Source organism: Arvicanthis niloticus, chromosome 19 (assembly GCF_011762505.2).
Source record: "Arvicanthis niloticus isolate mArvNil1 chromosome 19, mArvNil1.pat.X, whole genome shotgun sequence".
Lineage (NCBI taxonomy): Eukaryota > Metazoa > Chordata > Mammalia > Rodentia > Muridae > Arvicanthis > Arvicanthis niloticus.
Window position 1 is genome coordinate 32,935,054 of NC_047676.1, and position 14,535 is coordinate 32,949,588.

Below are 14,535 nucleotides of genomic sequence, written 5' to 3' on the forward strand. Positions count from 1 at the left end.
TCACAAAAAGAGGTCTTGGAATGGTAAGCAGTTAAAGGTTGACAATGATTTAAAGAGTGACTGTTTGGGACCCACCCATCATACTTGCTCTCCAGAACAGGATTTTACACCTCAGGTTGTTTTAATTGAGATGTATTTGTCTTATTGGGATGTAACATGGCGATCCTTACTAGATTATCCTAAAAGATTTTAAATAATTTAACATGAGACTATTAAATCATAAGTATTCCTGTGATGAAGTCTAGATGTGAAATGGGTTTACGGATTAGATTAAGTGAGGTAATCTACTTGAAAGAGACTGACTCTGCTAGGAAACAGGTATTTGTGTCTTTCCTAAAACTATATCCAGTGCTATATAATATTTTGTTGTATAGTCTACCTCTGGTTTCTTAAAATTTTTTTTCAATTATGATTAAAGTTAGCAGAATAGATGTCACTTTTCAAAGATTAAAAATTCATAAATGGCTTTTAAGAATACCACATTCTGTTTTTTTCTTCCTATCAAATTTTCTTCTGCCTTTTATGGTAGATCATTGCTTGAACAATTTTTTAGTGTACTTGTATTTTTTTTTTTTTTTTTGTAGTGGGCCTAAACTTACCATTTTGGTAGAAAGTACCTAATAATTGAGCTTAAGGAAGTAAATGTAAGCAAAATATGAGTGACCAGGGCCAGAGACTGGATTCAAGTTATCTAGAATGGCACACCAAGTTGTGGAAGCAGTTACATAAACTATATTATAGCCACAGAACAAAGACCATATATCAAATACGTGTACCACCTATGCCGATGAGGGCATTATGTACATAGCCTAGATAAATTGGGTAAATCTTGTCTGAGTTTCAGATGTTACAACATTGTTTACTTTAAAATAGGTGAAGGTGGCAGGTGCTTGAGAGATGCCTCAGCAGTTAAGAGCCTGGACTGTTCTTCCAGAGGGCCTGAGTAAGTGGCTCTCAAGAGCGGGATTCCAGTTCCAGGGTATGTAATGCCTGTGGCCTCGGCTGGAACCTGCGTGCCTCTGCACATACCCACATCCATGGAGTTAAAAATCGTAAGCAAAGGCCAGATGTTTGCAACGCTTACTAACACGTTGCACCTAATATTTCTCATGAGGTTAAACCAAAACCAGATTGGATTTTGAAAGAGCTATGCCTGAGGCAGTTTTGGCTTTCTAGCTACAATACTTTTTTCTCCACAGCACGATGTTCTAGTCAAAGTCAGTATCTTTAATAACAGATGGGACTTCTTGGAGAACTTTAGTTTAGTGGCTCCTGATAGTTTCCACAGGCTGTTTTTGCTAAACTCCAAGAAAGTGGTAGATTGCTGATTCCGAAGCACAGAAGCACACTTACAGCCTACTTATTACCTAACGCTTAAGGGAAGCACGTTTATTAGAAAAGGGGTTGGCTGTTCAACAAGCCCTAGCTCCCGGGTCCTTGTGGTGGTGTACAGAGCCAGGGACTAGAGGATGTATAGTCTAGGCTAACACCAGCCAGTCATTGGGGCGGAGGGTCTGCCCTAACGGGGTGAGTCATTCCAGGCCACCTCGGCCTGGAGCTGCGCCCAGCCGACCAGCCGGGGTCATCCCAGCGGGCGGGCGGAGGCGGAGACGGAGGCTGAGCGGCTGGGAAGCCGGTGCTCCCGGCCGCGTCGCGCGGAGCCGGCGGCCATGGCTGGAAGCGAGCCCCGCGGAGCCGGCTCATCGCCGCCCGCCAGCGACTGGGGCCGCCTGGAGGCCGCCATCCTGAGCGGCTGGAGGACCTTCTGGCATTCGGTGGGCAAGGAGCGGGCGACGCCGACAACCTCCCGGAAGGAGGCGGCGGAGGAGACGAGCGCGCTGACGCGGCTGCCGGTGAGCCGAGGCCGCAGGCCGCGCACAGGGACCGCAGCAGCACCGGGGCCTGGGCCGGCAGGGCAGCCACTTCCGGGTGTGTGCTCTCCTGGAAGTGAAGTGGCCAGAATCGCCTTGATGGTGACTCTTGGTATCCCCGGGCAAGCCACGGTCGCGCCACAACACACACTAGTGACCAGGGAGATCACCCACTGGTTGTCAGTCGTCCAAATAGGATGTCTGGGAATCTGATGAAGGAAGTGGGTTAGCTTGGAAAGCATTCCAGTGTCCTGCAGATCTTAGTCTTCAGTCCCAGGTTCAATGGATTCCAGTTAGGGGGTCACCCAGAGCAAGCAACTCTGACATATCACAAGCCACAAAACTGCCATGTAATTGAAAATCAATGAAGTTACAAGTACCTCAAGTTAGCACAGGATACAAAGAGAATGCATGTAATTTAAAGTTTCAGAGAAAGATAAATAAAGAAATTATACCTTGTTGATGTCAATTCCTTTATCTCATTTGGATTATTAGTACATCGCACTGACATTTCATTTTAAATGAAAACCACGGGCTTAGGTCACCTCCAAGCTCCTCTCCTGTGTGGTCTGAACTTTTTAATACATTAGAGAAATTCAAATGACAGATTCACATGCTTTCATTTGATCTAGTGATAAAATCAGAAAAATCTCCACTTGATACACATTAATTTGAAGAATTAAATTATTAACTGGTACATCAACATACTCATGGGAAGAAATGAAAGGAACTGGATATTTTGCTTGAAAAATAGAACAGCAGAGCCTGAGTTTTCACCATTTCAGGTGTGTTAGGAATGAAAATGTTTAGTTTTGATTTTTCTATGGATGGAGGGATAATAATATAGACCTAGGTATTGTAAAGAACCAATCATTCATGTGACCTTTAGTATAGCAATTTTTTATTGATTAGGTTACCCAACAGTTTCCCCAGATGGATGATTCTTTTATGTGCTGCTTGATCTGTTTCAGATTGATGTACAGCTGTATATTTTGTCATTTCTTTCACCCCACGATCTGTGCCAGTTGGGAAGTACAGATCATTACTGGAACAAAACTGTAAGAGACCCAATTCTCTGGAGATACTTTCTGTTTCGGGATCTCCCTTCTTGGTCTTCTGTTGATTGGAAGTCACTTCCAGATCTAGAGATCTTAAAAAAGCCCATATCTGAAGTCACCGACAGCACATGTTTTGATTACATGGAGGTGTAAGTACCTATTTCTGTGAATTGACAAGAGATACTAAACTCTAGTCCACATTAGTTCTGACCCTGATACTAACTTTCTGCACAGGATTTGTCTGAATGCTTTCTTGTTAAAATTAGGGTTAAGCTAATTGACTTTTTTCCCCATAAGATCCTTACAATTTTAATCTTTTATTATTTTCCTGTGTTGACTAACCATTATTTGATTAATTATATGTGGTACAGTAGACAAGAAAAAAAATTTAAATGTCTCATACTATTTATAGTATTTTCCATTTAGTTAAATTGTAAATGCATTTTCAGAGAAGGAATGTCCAGAGACCAGGAAAATGTTCTTTTTGGTGGGGAAGAAGACTGTTTTTAAGACTACATGAAATAATTTTTTTTAATTACTTGAAAGCTTCCAAGTTTCTTGAGTATCATGTGTACATGAGAAAATTACTTTTATTGAGCAAATGCTACATATTGGTTTCTATGGGAGTCTACTCTTTGCATGTCTACTCCTTCTGTCCTTGTTCAACCTAAAGATTTTTATCTTTGTGCTAAGGATGTAGAGGCCAGAGAGGTTACATGGTTTGCATATGGTGTAGTGTATAAAGGATTGGTCAATATTCTTGTGTTCCCTCAGAATATGTCACTGTATATAGGTAAAACTTGATTTTTTTGTGAACTCCACATTTAAAGCATAATAAAACAAACTCAAAGAATCTTTGTCCTCTGGCTCTAAGAATTGCTTTACTGTGATTCATATGGGACTTTCCCCCTCTGCTTTGTTACTCAGCCTCTCTGACCCAGATGCTAGCTATCATATCAGATAACAGGAGATGACTAATATATATAATCAAAATTACTAAATTTCAGGAGATCAAAATATATATAATCTTTTTAGATAATCTCAAATTCATCTGACATTTCTCTTTTAAAATTACTTTTTTGTTTGTTTGTTTGTTTTGTTTTTGTTTTTAAAGACAGGGTTTCTCTGTGTAGCCCTGGCTATCCTGGAACTCACTCTGTAGACCAGGCTGGCCTCAAACTCAGAAATCCGCCTGCCTCTGCCTCCCAAGTGCTGGGATTAAAGGCGTGTGCCACCACTGCACGGCTAAAATTACTCTTATTTATTACTTATTATATTATTTATATTATAGTATGTGAGTGAGCACACATACTACATATGAAGGTCAGAGGACAATCTTTTGGAGTCCATTCTCTCCTCCCACTATATGGGTCCCTGGGATCGAACTGGGGTCATCAGGCTTGGCCACAAGCCCCTGTACCTGTTGAACCATCATGGTTTCTTTCACATGATTTTTATTTTGCTAATTTTCAGCGAGGTCTAGTTGGGCTTCCCTGTGTATTTATTTAGTATTCTGAATCAACTATTATGTGGAGACTATTAAAGTGGCATTTAAGAAGCTTAATATTAATGGTTTTAGTAATATTTTTAAATTTCTGGGATTTAACTCTAAGTATCTATAGTCTATCTTTGTTATGGGGGTTCTCAATCTTAACATTATTGACATTTTGGACCAGTTTGCAGGGACTGTCCTAGAAGTTATAGAAGGTGTAGTGATATCTATGGTTCTACTAATTCGATGTTAGTATCATAGCCTTCTCCCCAGAAGGTGTGAACATAAAACTGTTCAGACATTGCCACATACTATAGGATAAGGAAAAAAGTCTTTCTCAAGAAGAGAACAGTTACTATTCTATATAATTGGTTTTAACCAGTCAAACAAACATTAGAATGCGTGTTTCATGAAAGAAACTAAATAAAAGATAAGAAAGTAAACACCGCCTTCCTTAGGTAGGGTTCTGCAGCTATATGAACACCCCACTCTCTAGCACCTTGCGTTGTTCCTTGTCTCAGCTCTCTACTGCATGTTATCATGGCATCTATCCTGTACTGTCTGGGGGCGGGGGTTGAAAGTATAATCTTTATGTTACCATGTTGTACAGAGGACTCAAGAAATGATGTAGACTCAAATGAACAAGTTAAATGTTTTCTATTTTATTTTCTAATTGTGACAATTTTATGCAGTTATAAAATGTGCTGTCCATATACAAGAAGAGCCTTGAAAGCCAGCCGTCCTAGGTATGGAGCGGTTACCTCTTTCTTACAGTCACTGATCATTCAGAATGAACCCCGGTTTGCTATGTTTGGACCAGGTTTGGAAGAACTGGACACATCCTTGGTGTTGAGTTTGATGTCTTCTGAGGACCTTTGCCCAACTGCTGGTTTACCTCATAGACAGATTGATGGTAATTTTCATGTTAATATAAAATACATAGTAATGACAATACTTGGAGCTTGACATTAGTGTTAAAGAGATAGAAATTTAAAAATTAAATCTTGTAATAAAATATAGAAATTGGTGAGTGGGCCCCTGGCCCTACTAAATGGGGAAAAAAAAACTAATATAAGAAGTACTTTTTTCTTAATTTTTCAAGTGTTTATAATTTAGAATTTAATAATATGTTAAAAATAAACTTCAACAGACCAGAGCATGTTTACCGTAAGAGAAATTTACCAAGAAAACCACTGAATATCGATTTGCAAATTATTTTTATATATATTGGGAATTTTAAAAAGATCTATATTATTAGCTCCCCTGTACAGAAAAAGTTCACAAAACAGCTTGTGACCTTTGGGTGAGGTGGGAATGTATCATTAATATAAGTAGTGAAAAATGTAAGATAAGCTTTACTCATTGTATAGATACAGAGATTTGGAGCAAATCTGGGTCTTCCACAAAAGCCAAAAGATCTAAGTGAGGACGCAGACAAATACATAGGTGATTAGACTATGATCAGTTAGTTTCTGAATACAAAGATAACAACCAAAGAAGGCCGCACATTGAAGAGGATGCCTTCTCAGACTCTTCAGGCTTAGGAGATACATACCCTTAAGACAACAAGAAAAAAAGTACAGCGTTCTGAATGCTTAGGACTCAGTTGAAGTATCTCTAAGTCTAGAAAGAGTGGAACTTGGTAAGCCATGACAACAGCATGTTGGGTGCCTAGCCAAACTTTTATTTTTAGAATGTTTATTTTGGCTCCTGAGTTAAAAACTGATTAGAAGGGACAGAAGAAGCTGCTGTAATATATGATTAAAAAAAACATAGAAGGAATCACTGGATGAAAGAGAATGAAATATTGAGGATGACACTTGATGCAATTAAATAAGGAATATAATTGTAATTGTAATAAGGATAGCTGCAGGCCTCTGCCTTGGGCTTTATGTTGGGTAGAAAGCCATTCACTAGGGTAAGGAATCACCAGAGAATGACTTTTGTGGTTGTTGCTTTTGGTGGCAGGAGCTAGGGATGGAATTTGCTGACTCTGATAACTGCAGGGTGTATAAACAAAGATGAGTGTTGTAAGCAATCCAATCGACAAGGGTGAGGACCTTGTCAGTTTTATTTTGGTTTGTATATGTCATACCAGGGGTACCATAGGTCCCACACTATGGTGGTTTGAGTGAGACTGGCCTCCACAGGGTCATATATTCAATACTTGGCCCGGAGTTGGTGAAACTGTTTGGTAAGTACTAAAAGGTGTGGCCTTGTTAGAGGAGGCGCATCACTGAGGGAAGACTTTGAGGTTTCTAACACTCACACACCATTCCCAGTTGGCAGCTTCCTCTCTGCCTTGTGCTTGTAGCTCAGATATAAGCTCTCAGCAACTGCTTCAGCCTGTCTGCTTGTTGTTACACTCATTGCCATGATGGTCATGGACTCTAATCCTCTGGAATCATGAGCTCTCAAATTAAATCCTTACTTTGCTTTGATTATGGTGTTTTGTCACAGCAATAGGAAAGTAAGAAAAATAACTATGGCATGCACACATTTAACAAATGAATGACTTATAGATTATGTGTTCAGATCCAAAGAATTAACAATTGGGACTCATAAGCAGTTCCCATGGACCTGGAAGTTTAGGTGGATGGAGAGGAAGACAGTGAGCTGCATGCTGAAGTCTACAGTGGGGAGAGAAATGATTATGGATAACAAAGTTGAGGAAGGAGAGACTGCTCTCCCAACTGAATGATGTGTTTTTCAGATGGAACTCTTCCAGAGGGTTCTTGAGTCATGGTTTAGACAAGTTGTTGGGATTAGAGAGCATAGGCCCACTTCTTCACCATAGGGCATGCATGAGGAAATGGGCAATTTTGATCAATGAGGGTCCCTGGCAAGAGAAGCGTGACCTAAGGCAGACTAGTCTCAGTCAAGGGCTTAGTGTAAGGCAACATTTCAGGGAAGGCCAGAACACATGAAGAAATTTGTTAATTATGAAATGGCATCTACTTTCCCCTTACAGAGACTTAAGTGATTGCTTGAAAATGCCAGTCTACCAGATCAGAGAAGAATAGGGGTTGCATAAGTCGGGCTGAGGTTAGATGTGTTGAAAGGCTAATTTCTGGATATTTAGACTGATAAAAACAAAGAGCAGAAACATTTGATTTCTGATTCCAAATGCTTCTTGTGAAATGTCATGGCTGGAGGAGTAGAGGATCATGAAGCTTGGGATAGTTACTGTTTTAGTACCTGCAAGTCCACATCTATAATCGTGTCGCTTAGAATGGTGACATAGGATGGCATGACACAGCTTATTTAAGCAGAATTCAAGAATTAGGAGAATGAAGGTTGGAGTTGTCTCTAATGAGGTAAGTAGGGACAGTCTATATTGGGTTTTGTTTGTATGTCTGAAGTCCAATGGCATTGTAGAGAAGAGAAATACTTAGACATGTATCATTAAGCAATGTGTCTGCTATTACAAGAAAGGCTAGTTAAAGCAAAAGGATTTAGAGGACTTGTTAGGAGAGATTACAGACTTCAGGTGGTTAATTTGTACCAAAAGGAGAATGACACTGAAGAGGAGTAGACAGATCAGAAAGACATTTATTTAGCAAGAACTAGAGCTATGGAAGAAAGAAGGATTTTTCCAGAAGGCCAAAAAAGAAAGAAAGAAAGAAAGAAAAGACATTGATCATTAACAAAATAACAAACAACCAACAACAAACTCAGATGTTAAGAAAGGAACAGCAATGGTGTTGAGTCAGACACAAAAGGGTAAGAAGCCAATATTTAGCATTCTAGGGGTATCACATAAGTCAAATAATCCTTACAGTCACCCCCTAAGACGTTATTGTGTTATTTCAGTTCTGTGTCAAAACAAAGTCTCATGAGTCAGTGACTAACCGTGGCAAGTTTAAGATTCTAACCCACGTCACTCTACTTCCAAATTTCAACACCCGCAGTTTTGACTCAATTTCTGCAGCACTCTCAATGACATGCCACATGTTTATAAACTGTTTTCCTAGGGGAAGAATGGGCCTCAAGTGAATGTATACATAGAGTTTAAGACCAGTGGACACACAAAATATGGGAATGAGTGCGTCAGCACTAGGAATAAATAGAAGTAGTTGCCACATCTCAGCTGCTGCTGTGATATCGTGATGGTGACAGAAGATTGTAGAGCCAGCACTTAGTTCTCTATCCAGGTTCTTTCTGGCTTATGAATCACAGCTGCACACAACTTTTTTTCTTATTAACAAACATTGTGTTTTATTCCAAAGTTGCATATAGCTTGCTTGGTTCTTTTCCTTTGCCCATTTTTATGTCACTGGAGATTTTGTTTTATTATTATTTTTTACTGTTTTTATTAGTGGCTTGTCTGTATAACTGACTTTCTCGTGTAGGTATTGGATCTGGAGTCAATTTCCAGTTGAGCAATCAGCATAAATTCAACATCCTGATATTGTATTCCACTACCAGGTAAGGCTAGCTGCTTGGAGGGCTGCCTGAGACGTCAGCACTGGAGCACATTAGTGGGATGGGACTTGTTTATTATCTTTGTGTAATCTATGTTTACATTTCTTTTTCTTGCAGAAAGGAAAGAGACAGAGCCAGAGAGGAGCACACGAGCACCGTTAACAAGATGTTCAGCCTTCAGAGTGAGGGGGACGAGCAACAGGGGAGCCGCTACAGTGTGATCCCACAGATTCAGAAAGTGTGTGAAGTCGTAGACGGCTTCATCTACGTGGCAAATGCCGAAGCTCATCGTCGTAAGCGTCCTTCATCTTCTCTTCAAAGTGCCACTGCATCATTCTCGGCAAAAAATAATCGTATTGTTACAGCTTCATAAAAATATAGCAGTTAGGTTTTTACTACTGTGATTTTTTTCTGGCCATTACTGTCACTAGTGTTCTCAGCCCTTGTTGTATATATTAGGATCACATGGGAGATTCCTAGAATGCCACATTGCCAGCCATAGATTTGACCAGTATCCTGGACATCTGTTTTCTAGAAGTACCACAGGGTTCTGATACAAGCCAAAGTTTGATTAGCTATATTCTTTTGTTTAGTTCTACATTTTAAAATTACCAATGCTCACTCTGCCTCTGATATATTCAAATAATTTATGTAGATAACTGACAATTTGTTGATTCATTCTTACCCACATTATAGAGAGGTGTGGGGGATAGGGATGTTAATTGAGTAGATTAAAGTTAATTAAATCAGTGAGTTGATACTATTTTAGATATACTGTAAATAATTGTCACTGACAATGTTGTTTTGGTATGACATTGCTATATCTTTGGACCATGAGCCAGTGTTATAGTTTACCCCCAATCCTTTGTGTACAAGTTAGAATATAAGTATACAATAAATTATTTATTATATATACTGCTTATATATAACACACCTAATAATATATTACAGTTAGTTAGTGTGCTGAATTAATTTACAATGAATTTATTTCTCTACCAGTCTGTTAAATCCTGGAGGAAATTATACTTAGAAATCCTGGATAAAATTATTCATTAGAACAGAATAAATTATTTCCTGTTCTTATAGGACTATCCATAAAAGAAAAAACTAGAAGCAAAATAAATGGAAGATTTATTTGTTCAGCAAAAAGTTGCTGAGTCATCAGTAGTTGTATCTGCTGGTGGAGATGTGGCTGAGAGTTAAAACTGACAGAGTTTAGTTTTATCTAATCTTGCAGATCGTTCCCAACAGCTTCCTGTAAAAGCTGGAGAAAAAGCAGGGTGTTAGCATAATTCATAACCTAGGTCTCAGGTTCAATCCCAAGAATGGTGGAGAGGGAAAAATACATAAGATTCAAAAATAATCTGTACCTATTTTCTGAATGTTTCCCATGTAGCTTTGCTAGATGCTTATTAAAAATGTAGTGGAGGGACAGAAGACCTGGGTCCTTGGTGGACGAGGCATGTGCCGATCGGCTGTAATACAGGGAGTGGAGGCCGCCCTCTTTCTGTATCATTTGCTCAAAGGAAGCCATAGCTTCCTGTCAAGAGCGATAGGATGAGAAACCCCCGGCCTCTTACTCCGGCAGAGTCTGCCTGCTACCTTAGAGGACAGTAGAAGCAAATGCTCTTTGAGCACAAAGGTCAGGATCGAGCCTGTAGCGAGCACTCTGGACTGAAAGCAATCTTTGTTTTCTGATTCCTCCTCTGATTAGATGATGTCATAAATAAATACAGTCGCAAGAACGTTCAGGTGTACTTACTGTTTAAAGTAACCGTGGCATGATAATTTCCTATTACACATTCTGCAACTGTCTGATAACCCTTTTACAGGAAACACCTTTTGACCAGTACAGGGCAGAATTCAGGGGTCATGCTGGGACACCAAAAAAAAAAAAAAAAAAAAAAAAAAAAAAAAAAAAAAAAAAAAAAAATGCTTCCACTATTTATGCTTAGGCAAATACTATCCCTAAGACTGAAGCTGGCGTGTAAAACTGAGCTTGGCCCTCTCTAGGTAGCCTGGGCTGGCTTTGAACTGATGGTTTTTGTTCTGCCTCAGCCTCCTGACTGTTGGTATTGCAAGTGTGATCCAGCACACCTGACTGTGGAGAGCATTTGAATTCTCTGTGTTGACAGTAACTACCACAGCAGAGACCAAATCCATTAATGCTGACTGGCTTGATTAGAATCAATGTGTTAGTGGCCCAGCAGTTACAAGAGCACACTGGTTTCTGAGAGTCAGTCCTCTCTACTCCAGTCTCTAACCACTTTTCTATATAAAACGCCTAGCATTAAATCTAAAAGTTCTGAGACTGAAAAAGAAACAGCTGCTTGTACCTTCAGTCTAAGCTTCGTGGGAGGCTGATGCGGGAAATGGCTTCAGAATTTTGTCCATCACAGAATGTCTGCGATCTGGAACTCTGCAGTAAAAGGCAGACAGAGAAACTTTGGATGAAAAACGTAGGACCAATCTTAGGCTCAGATGTAGGAAGTAAGACCTTTGAAAGAAAGGGTTATCAGATAGTTGCAGAATGTGTAAGAGAGAATTATCATGCCACGGATATTTTAATCAACAAATTACTGTGACTGTGTCTCTTTATAATACATCTAAATTTCTATCTTTGAAACACTAATAGAATTTTGTGGTAGAGCAATATATGAATCCAAGTAATAAAGGCAGCTGTGTTTAAATTCTACTAAAATTTTAATTCCTTTCTGTGCTGTTTTAAATATAATTATCTTTAGAAAAATCGTGAGTAATGCAAATCATGTATTGTAACTTAAATTCCTTAGGTCATGAATGGCAAGATGAATTTTCTCGTATTATGGCCATGACAGATCCAGCTTTTGGATCTTCAGGAAGACCCATGTTGGTTTTATCTTGTATTTCTCAAGCAGATGTAAAAAGAATGCCTTGTTTTTATTTAGCTCATGAGCTGCACCTCAGTCTTCTAAACCACCCGTGGATGGTAAGGTCTTCACTGCTCTGGCAACAAAGAGTCTATGTTTAGTGTACTTTCTATTGCATATGTTCATTCATCTATATGCATGATCATGTTTACGTGTATGTGTGTTTGCGTGTTTTCTTTTACGGCAACAAAATACCTAAGACAGTAACTTAAAAAGAAATAAAGGCATATTCTGTCTCAGTTTTTAACATTTTACTCCCTGATCAGTTGACCTTGATGTTGAGCCTGTGCCAAGGCTCACAGTATGAGTCCATGACAGAGAAAACCTCTGTCTTGGAACAAAAAGGGACGAGAAAGACGAAGGGACTGAGATCCCAGTAAGGCCTTCAAAGATGATCCCTCACAAGTCACCATTCTTGAAAGTTCACCTTTTCCTAACAGCAACTCAGGGTGGGGACCAAGCCTCTGACACCCAGAACCTTAGGGAACTTTAACTGGGAGGATAACATTCATCTTTGAAGTGAGCTACCATTTTAATATAAAATTTAAAGACTTGATTGACAGGTGCTAATAAATTTGGATTGGTCATCTGTTCTCCATTTACCTCTCCTATTGTAGGAACAGTAAGGCAGTAAATGGGGGTGGTTTTAAGGATGCCACTCTGCTGCCTTTCTCAATATCAATGTTAATTACGATTTACAAATTATAAAAACACAGGTTGTTTTGAGGAGGTAGCGCAGTGGTAAACTACCTACCTAATATGTAGGAGTCACAACCTGCAGATGGTCTCCGGTACCACTGCAAATGTACATCTCATAGTCTGGTGCTTTAAATTTTATTTGAATAATAATGTTTTCTTCAAGTGGAAACTGAAATGAAACTTCATAGATACAGTGTTTATAATAGTCTCTGGTGGTCTATTATCTTTTTATTTATATCTTCTTTAATTATTAATAATTTATTTAATTATTTATTTATTTTGAGACAGAGTCTCACTATGTAGCTCTGGCTATTCTGGTTCTTGCTATGTAGACCAGGCTGGCCTCAAATTCACAGAGCTCTATCTGCCTCTGCCTCCCAAGTTCTGGGATTAGAGATCTTTGGTTTCTCCACCCCCAGCCCAGCTAAAGGTGTGTTGATTTTGTTCAAAATTCAGAAAACCAACCATTTATCTTTTGTAATTTTCGAATCATTGTTTTATATCTTGGTTATTTCTGTCTTATAATTTGGTGTTTGTTTTCCCAAACCCACCGAAATACATTATTAGGATGTTTATTTGAAATGTTATTCACTTAATGGGCTTGGGCCTAAAATATGCTCCTACCCCTGAAATCTTGTGTGTGTGTGTGTGTGTGTGTGTGTGTGTGTGTGTGTGTGTGTGTGTTTTAAAGTAAGTATTTGTTGCTCTAATTTGCTCTTTTGTACTGTTTGTCGCACCCCATATGTTTGGTACTTTCTTTTCTTTTTTTTCCCTTCTTTCCTTCCTTCCTTCCTTCCTTCCTTCCTTCCTTCCTTCCTTCCTTCTTTGCTTTCTTTGTCCCCTTCTAATTTCCTCAGTGGTCCTTTGTTCAGTAGCATGTTGAGTATATGTATTTATCAATTTCTAACTTTTTATTATTGTTATTTCCAGTTTTATTCTGCTATATCAATACAAATACATACGATTTTTTTTACTTCATTTATTATTGTTATTGAAGACTTTGTCATCTAACATATGCTCTATTCTAGAGACCACTCCAGTATATGATGAAAAAAAAATGTGCATACCTCAGCTCCTGGCCAAATGTTTTTAAATGTATGCCAAGTCCATTCAGCTTCGGCTAGTTTTGCAGTATGTCACGTTTATTAGTTGGCTGGTTAGATTGATTCAAGAGTGTTTTAGTTTTTAAAGTGGATTTTTTTTTTTTTTTGGAGGAATTGTTTTCCTGGATGTATAAGAAGCCTGTCTTTTCTGTTTCCACAGCTGAGTTTTAAGAAATAAGACTAACATTGATTTAGTTAGAAGCTATAAGAAAAGATCACTTATGTCCATGATTGTTCCAGGTGATAGTACTTGAAAAACTTACTCAGACTTTATTTGAGTCGTTTTATTTTAGCTCCCTTTAAAAACATTAATGTCTAGAGAAATGTGACTTGTCATATAATATTCTGGTTTGAACTGATGGCGTTCTCTTTACCTGCTTGCAGGTCCAGGATACAGAGGCTGAAACTCTGTCTGGTTTTTTGAATGGCATTGAGTGGATTCTTGAAGAAGTAGAATCTAAGCGTGCAAAATGAAGTTCCTTTGGGACCATAGGAAGCCACAGGTCATGGTGTATGTGTTTCCTGTCCCCTCTGTTCCTGCCTCTCTGGAGGAGGGCTTTATCCTGGACAGCTACTACAGCTGGGCTTCTGACACTTTACCATGAATCAGTTGTAAGTTTCAAACCTACTGCTTTTCCACAAAATGATCTCCCACACTTTTGATAATTTTATATTTTCTGTCTTTTTTGAAAATATTAAATTCTGCAAAACAAAACTTTGTGGTTCTTTAATTTCTCATGGTCTCTCTTCTTTTTTTGCTATCAAGGTTGCCCTAATAGGAAGTAGTAAGCCTGCTTAGCATGCCATAAAATCTTTTCAGGGGCTCACTAACTGCTTATCAGAAAAAAAGTTTCTAATCTACTCTCAACAGAAACACTAACTATGAAAATTTCACCAGAACTGCATTAATGTTATGGCCACAACCTCTGCTCTCTTTTGAGAGAATGGAAAGAATATTATGTTTATGTTACATCTGAT

The 14,535-nt window shown here is 38.8% G+C and overlaps 1 protein-coding gene across 3 annotated transcripts in view; it reads left to right on the top strand.

Annotated features, from left to right (window-relative positions):
* Positions 1 to 14,272, top strand: part of Fbxo4 (F-box protein 4) — a 19,404-nt gene extending 5,132 nt beyond the window's left edge. The window contains exons 2-8 of one of the 3 annotated variants that reach the window (XM_076916169.1): positions 874 to 1,052; positions 2,843 to 3,078; positions 5,114 to 5,334; positions 8,774 to 8,849; positions 8,964 to 9,139; positions 11,639 to 11,814; positions 13,942 to 14,272. In XM_076916169.1, the coding sequence (XP_076772284.1) occupies positions 987 to 1,052; positions 2,843 to 3,078; positions 5,114 to 5,334; positions 8,774 to 8,849; positions 8,964 to 9,139; positions 11,639 to 11,814; positions 13,942 to 14,031 (1,041 nt within the window). In that variant the 5' untranslated portion in view covers positions 874 to 986 and the 3' untranslated portion in view covers positions 14,032 to 14,272. The other 2 variants (XM_034523322.2, XM_076916168.1) reach the window with 2 other exon arrangements.
* Positions 14,273 to 14,535: the final 263 nt, after the last annotated feature.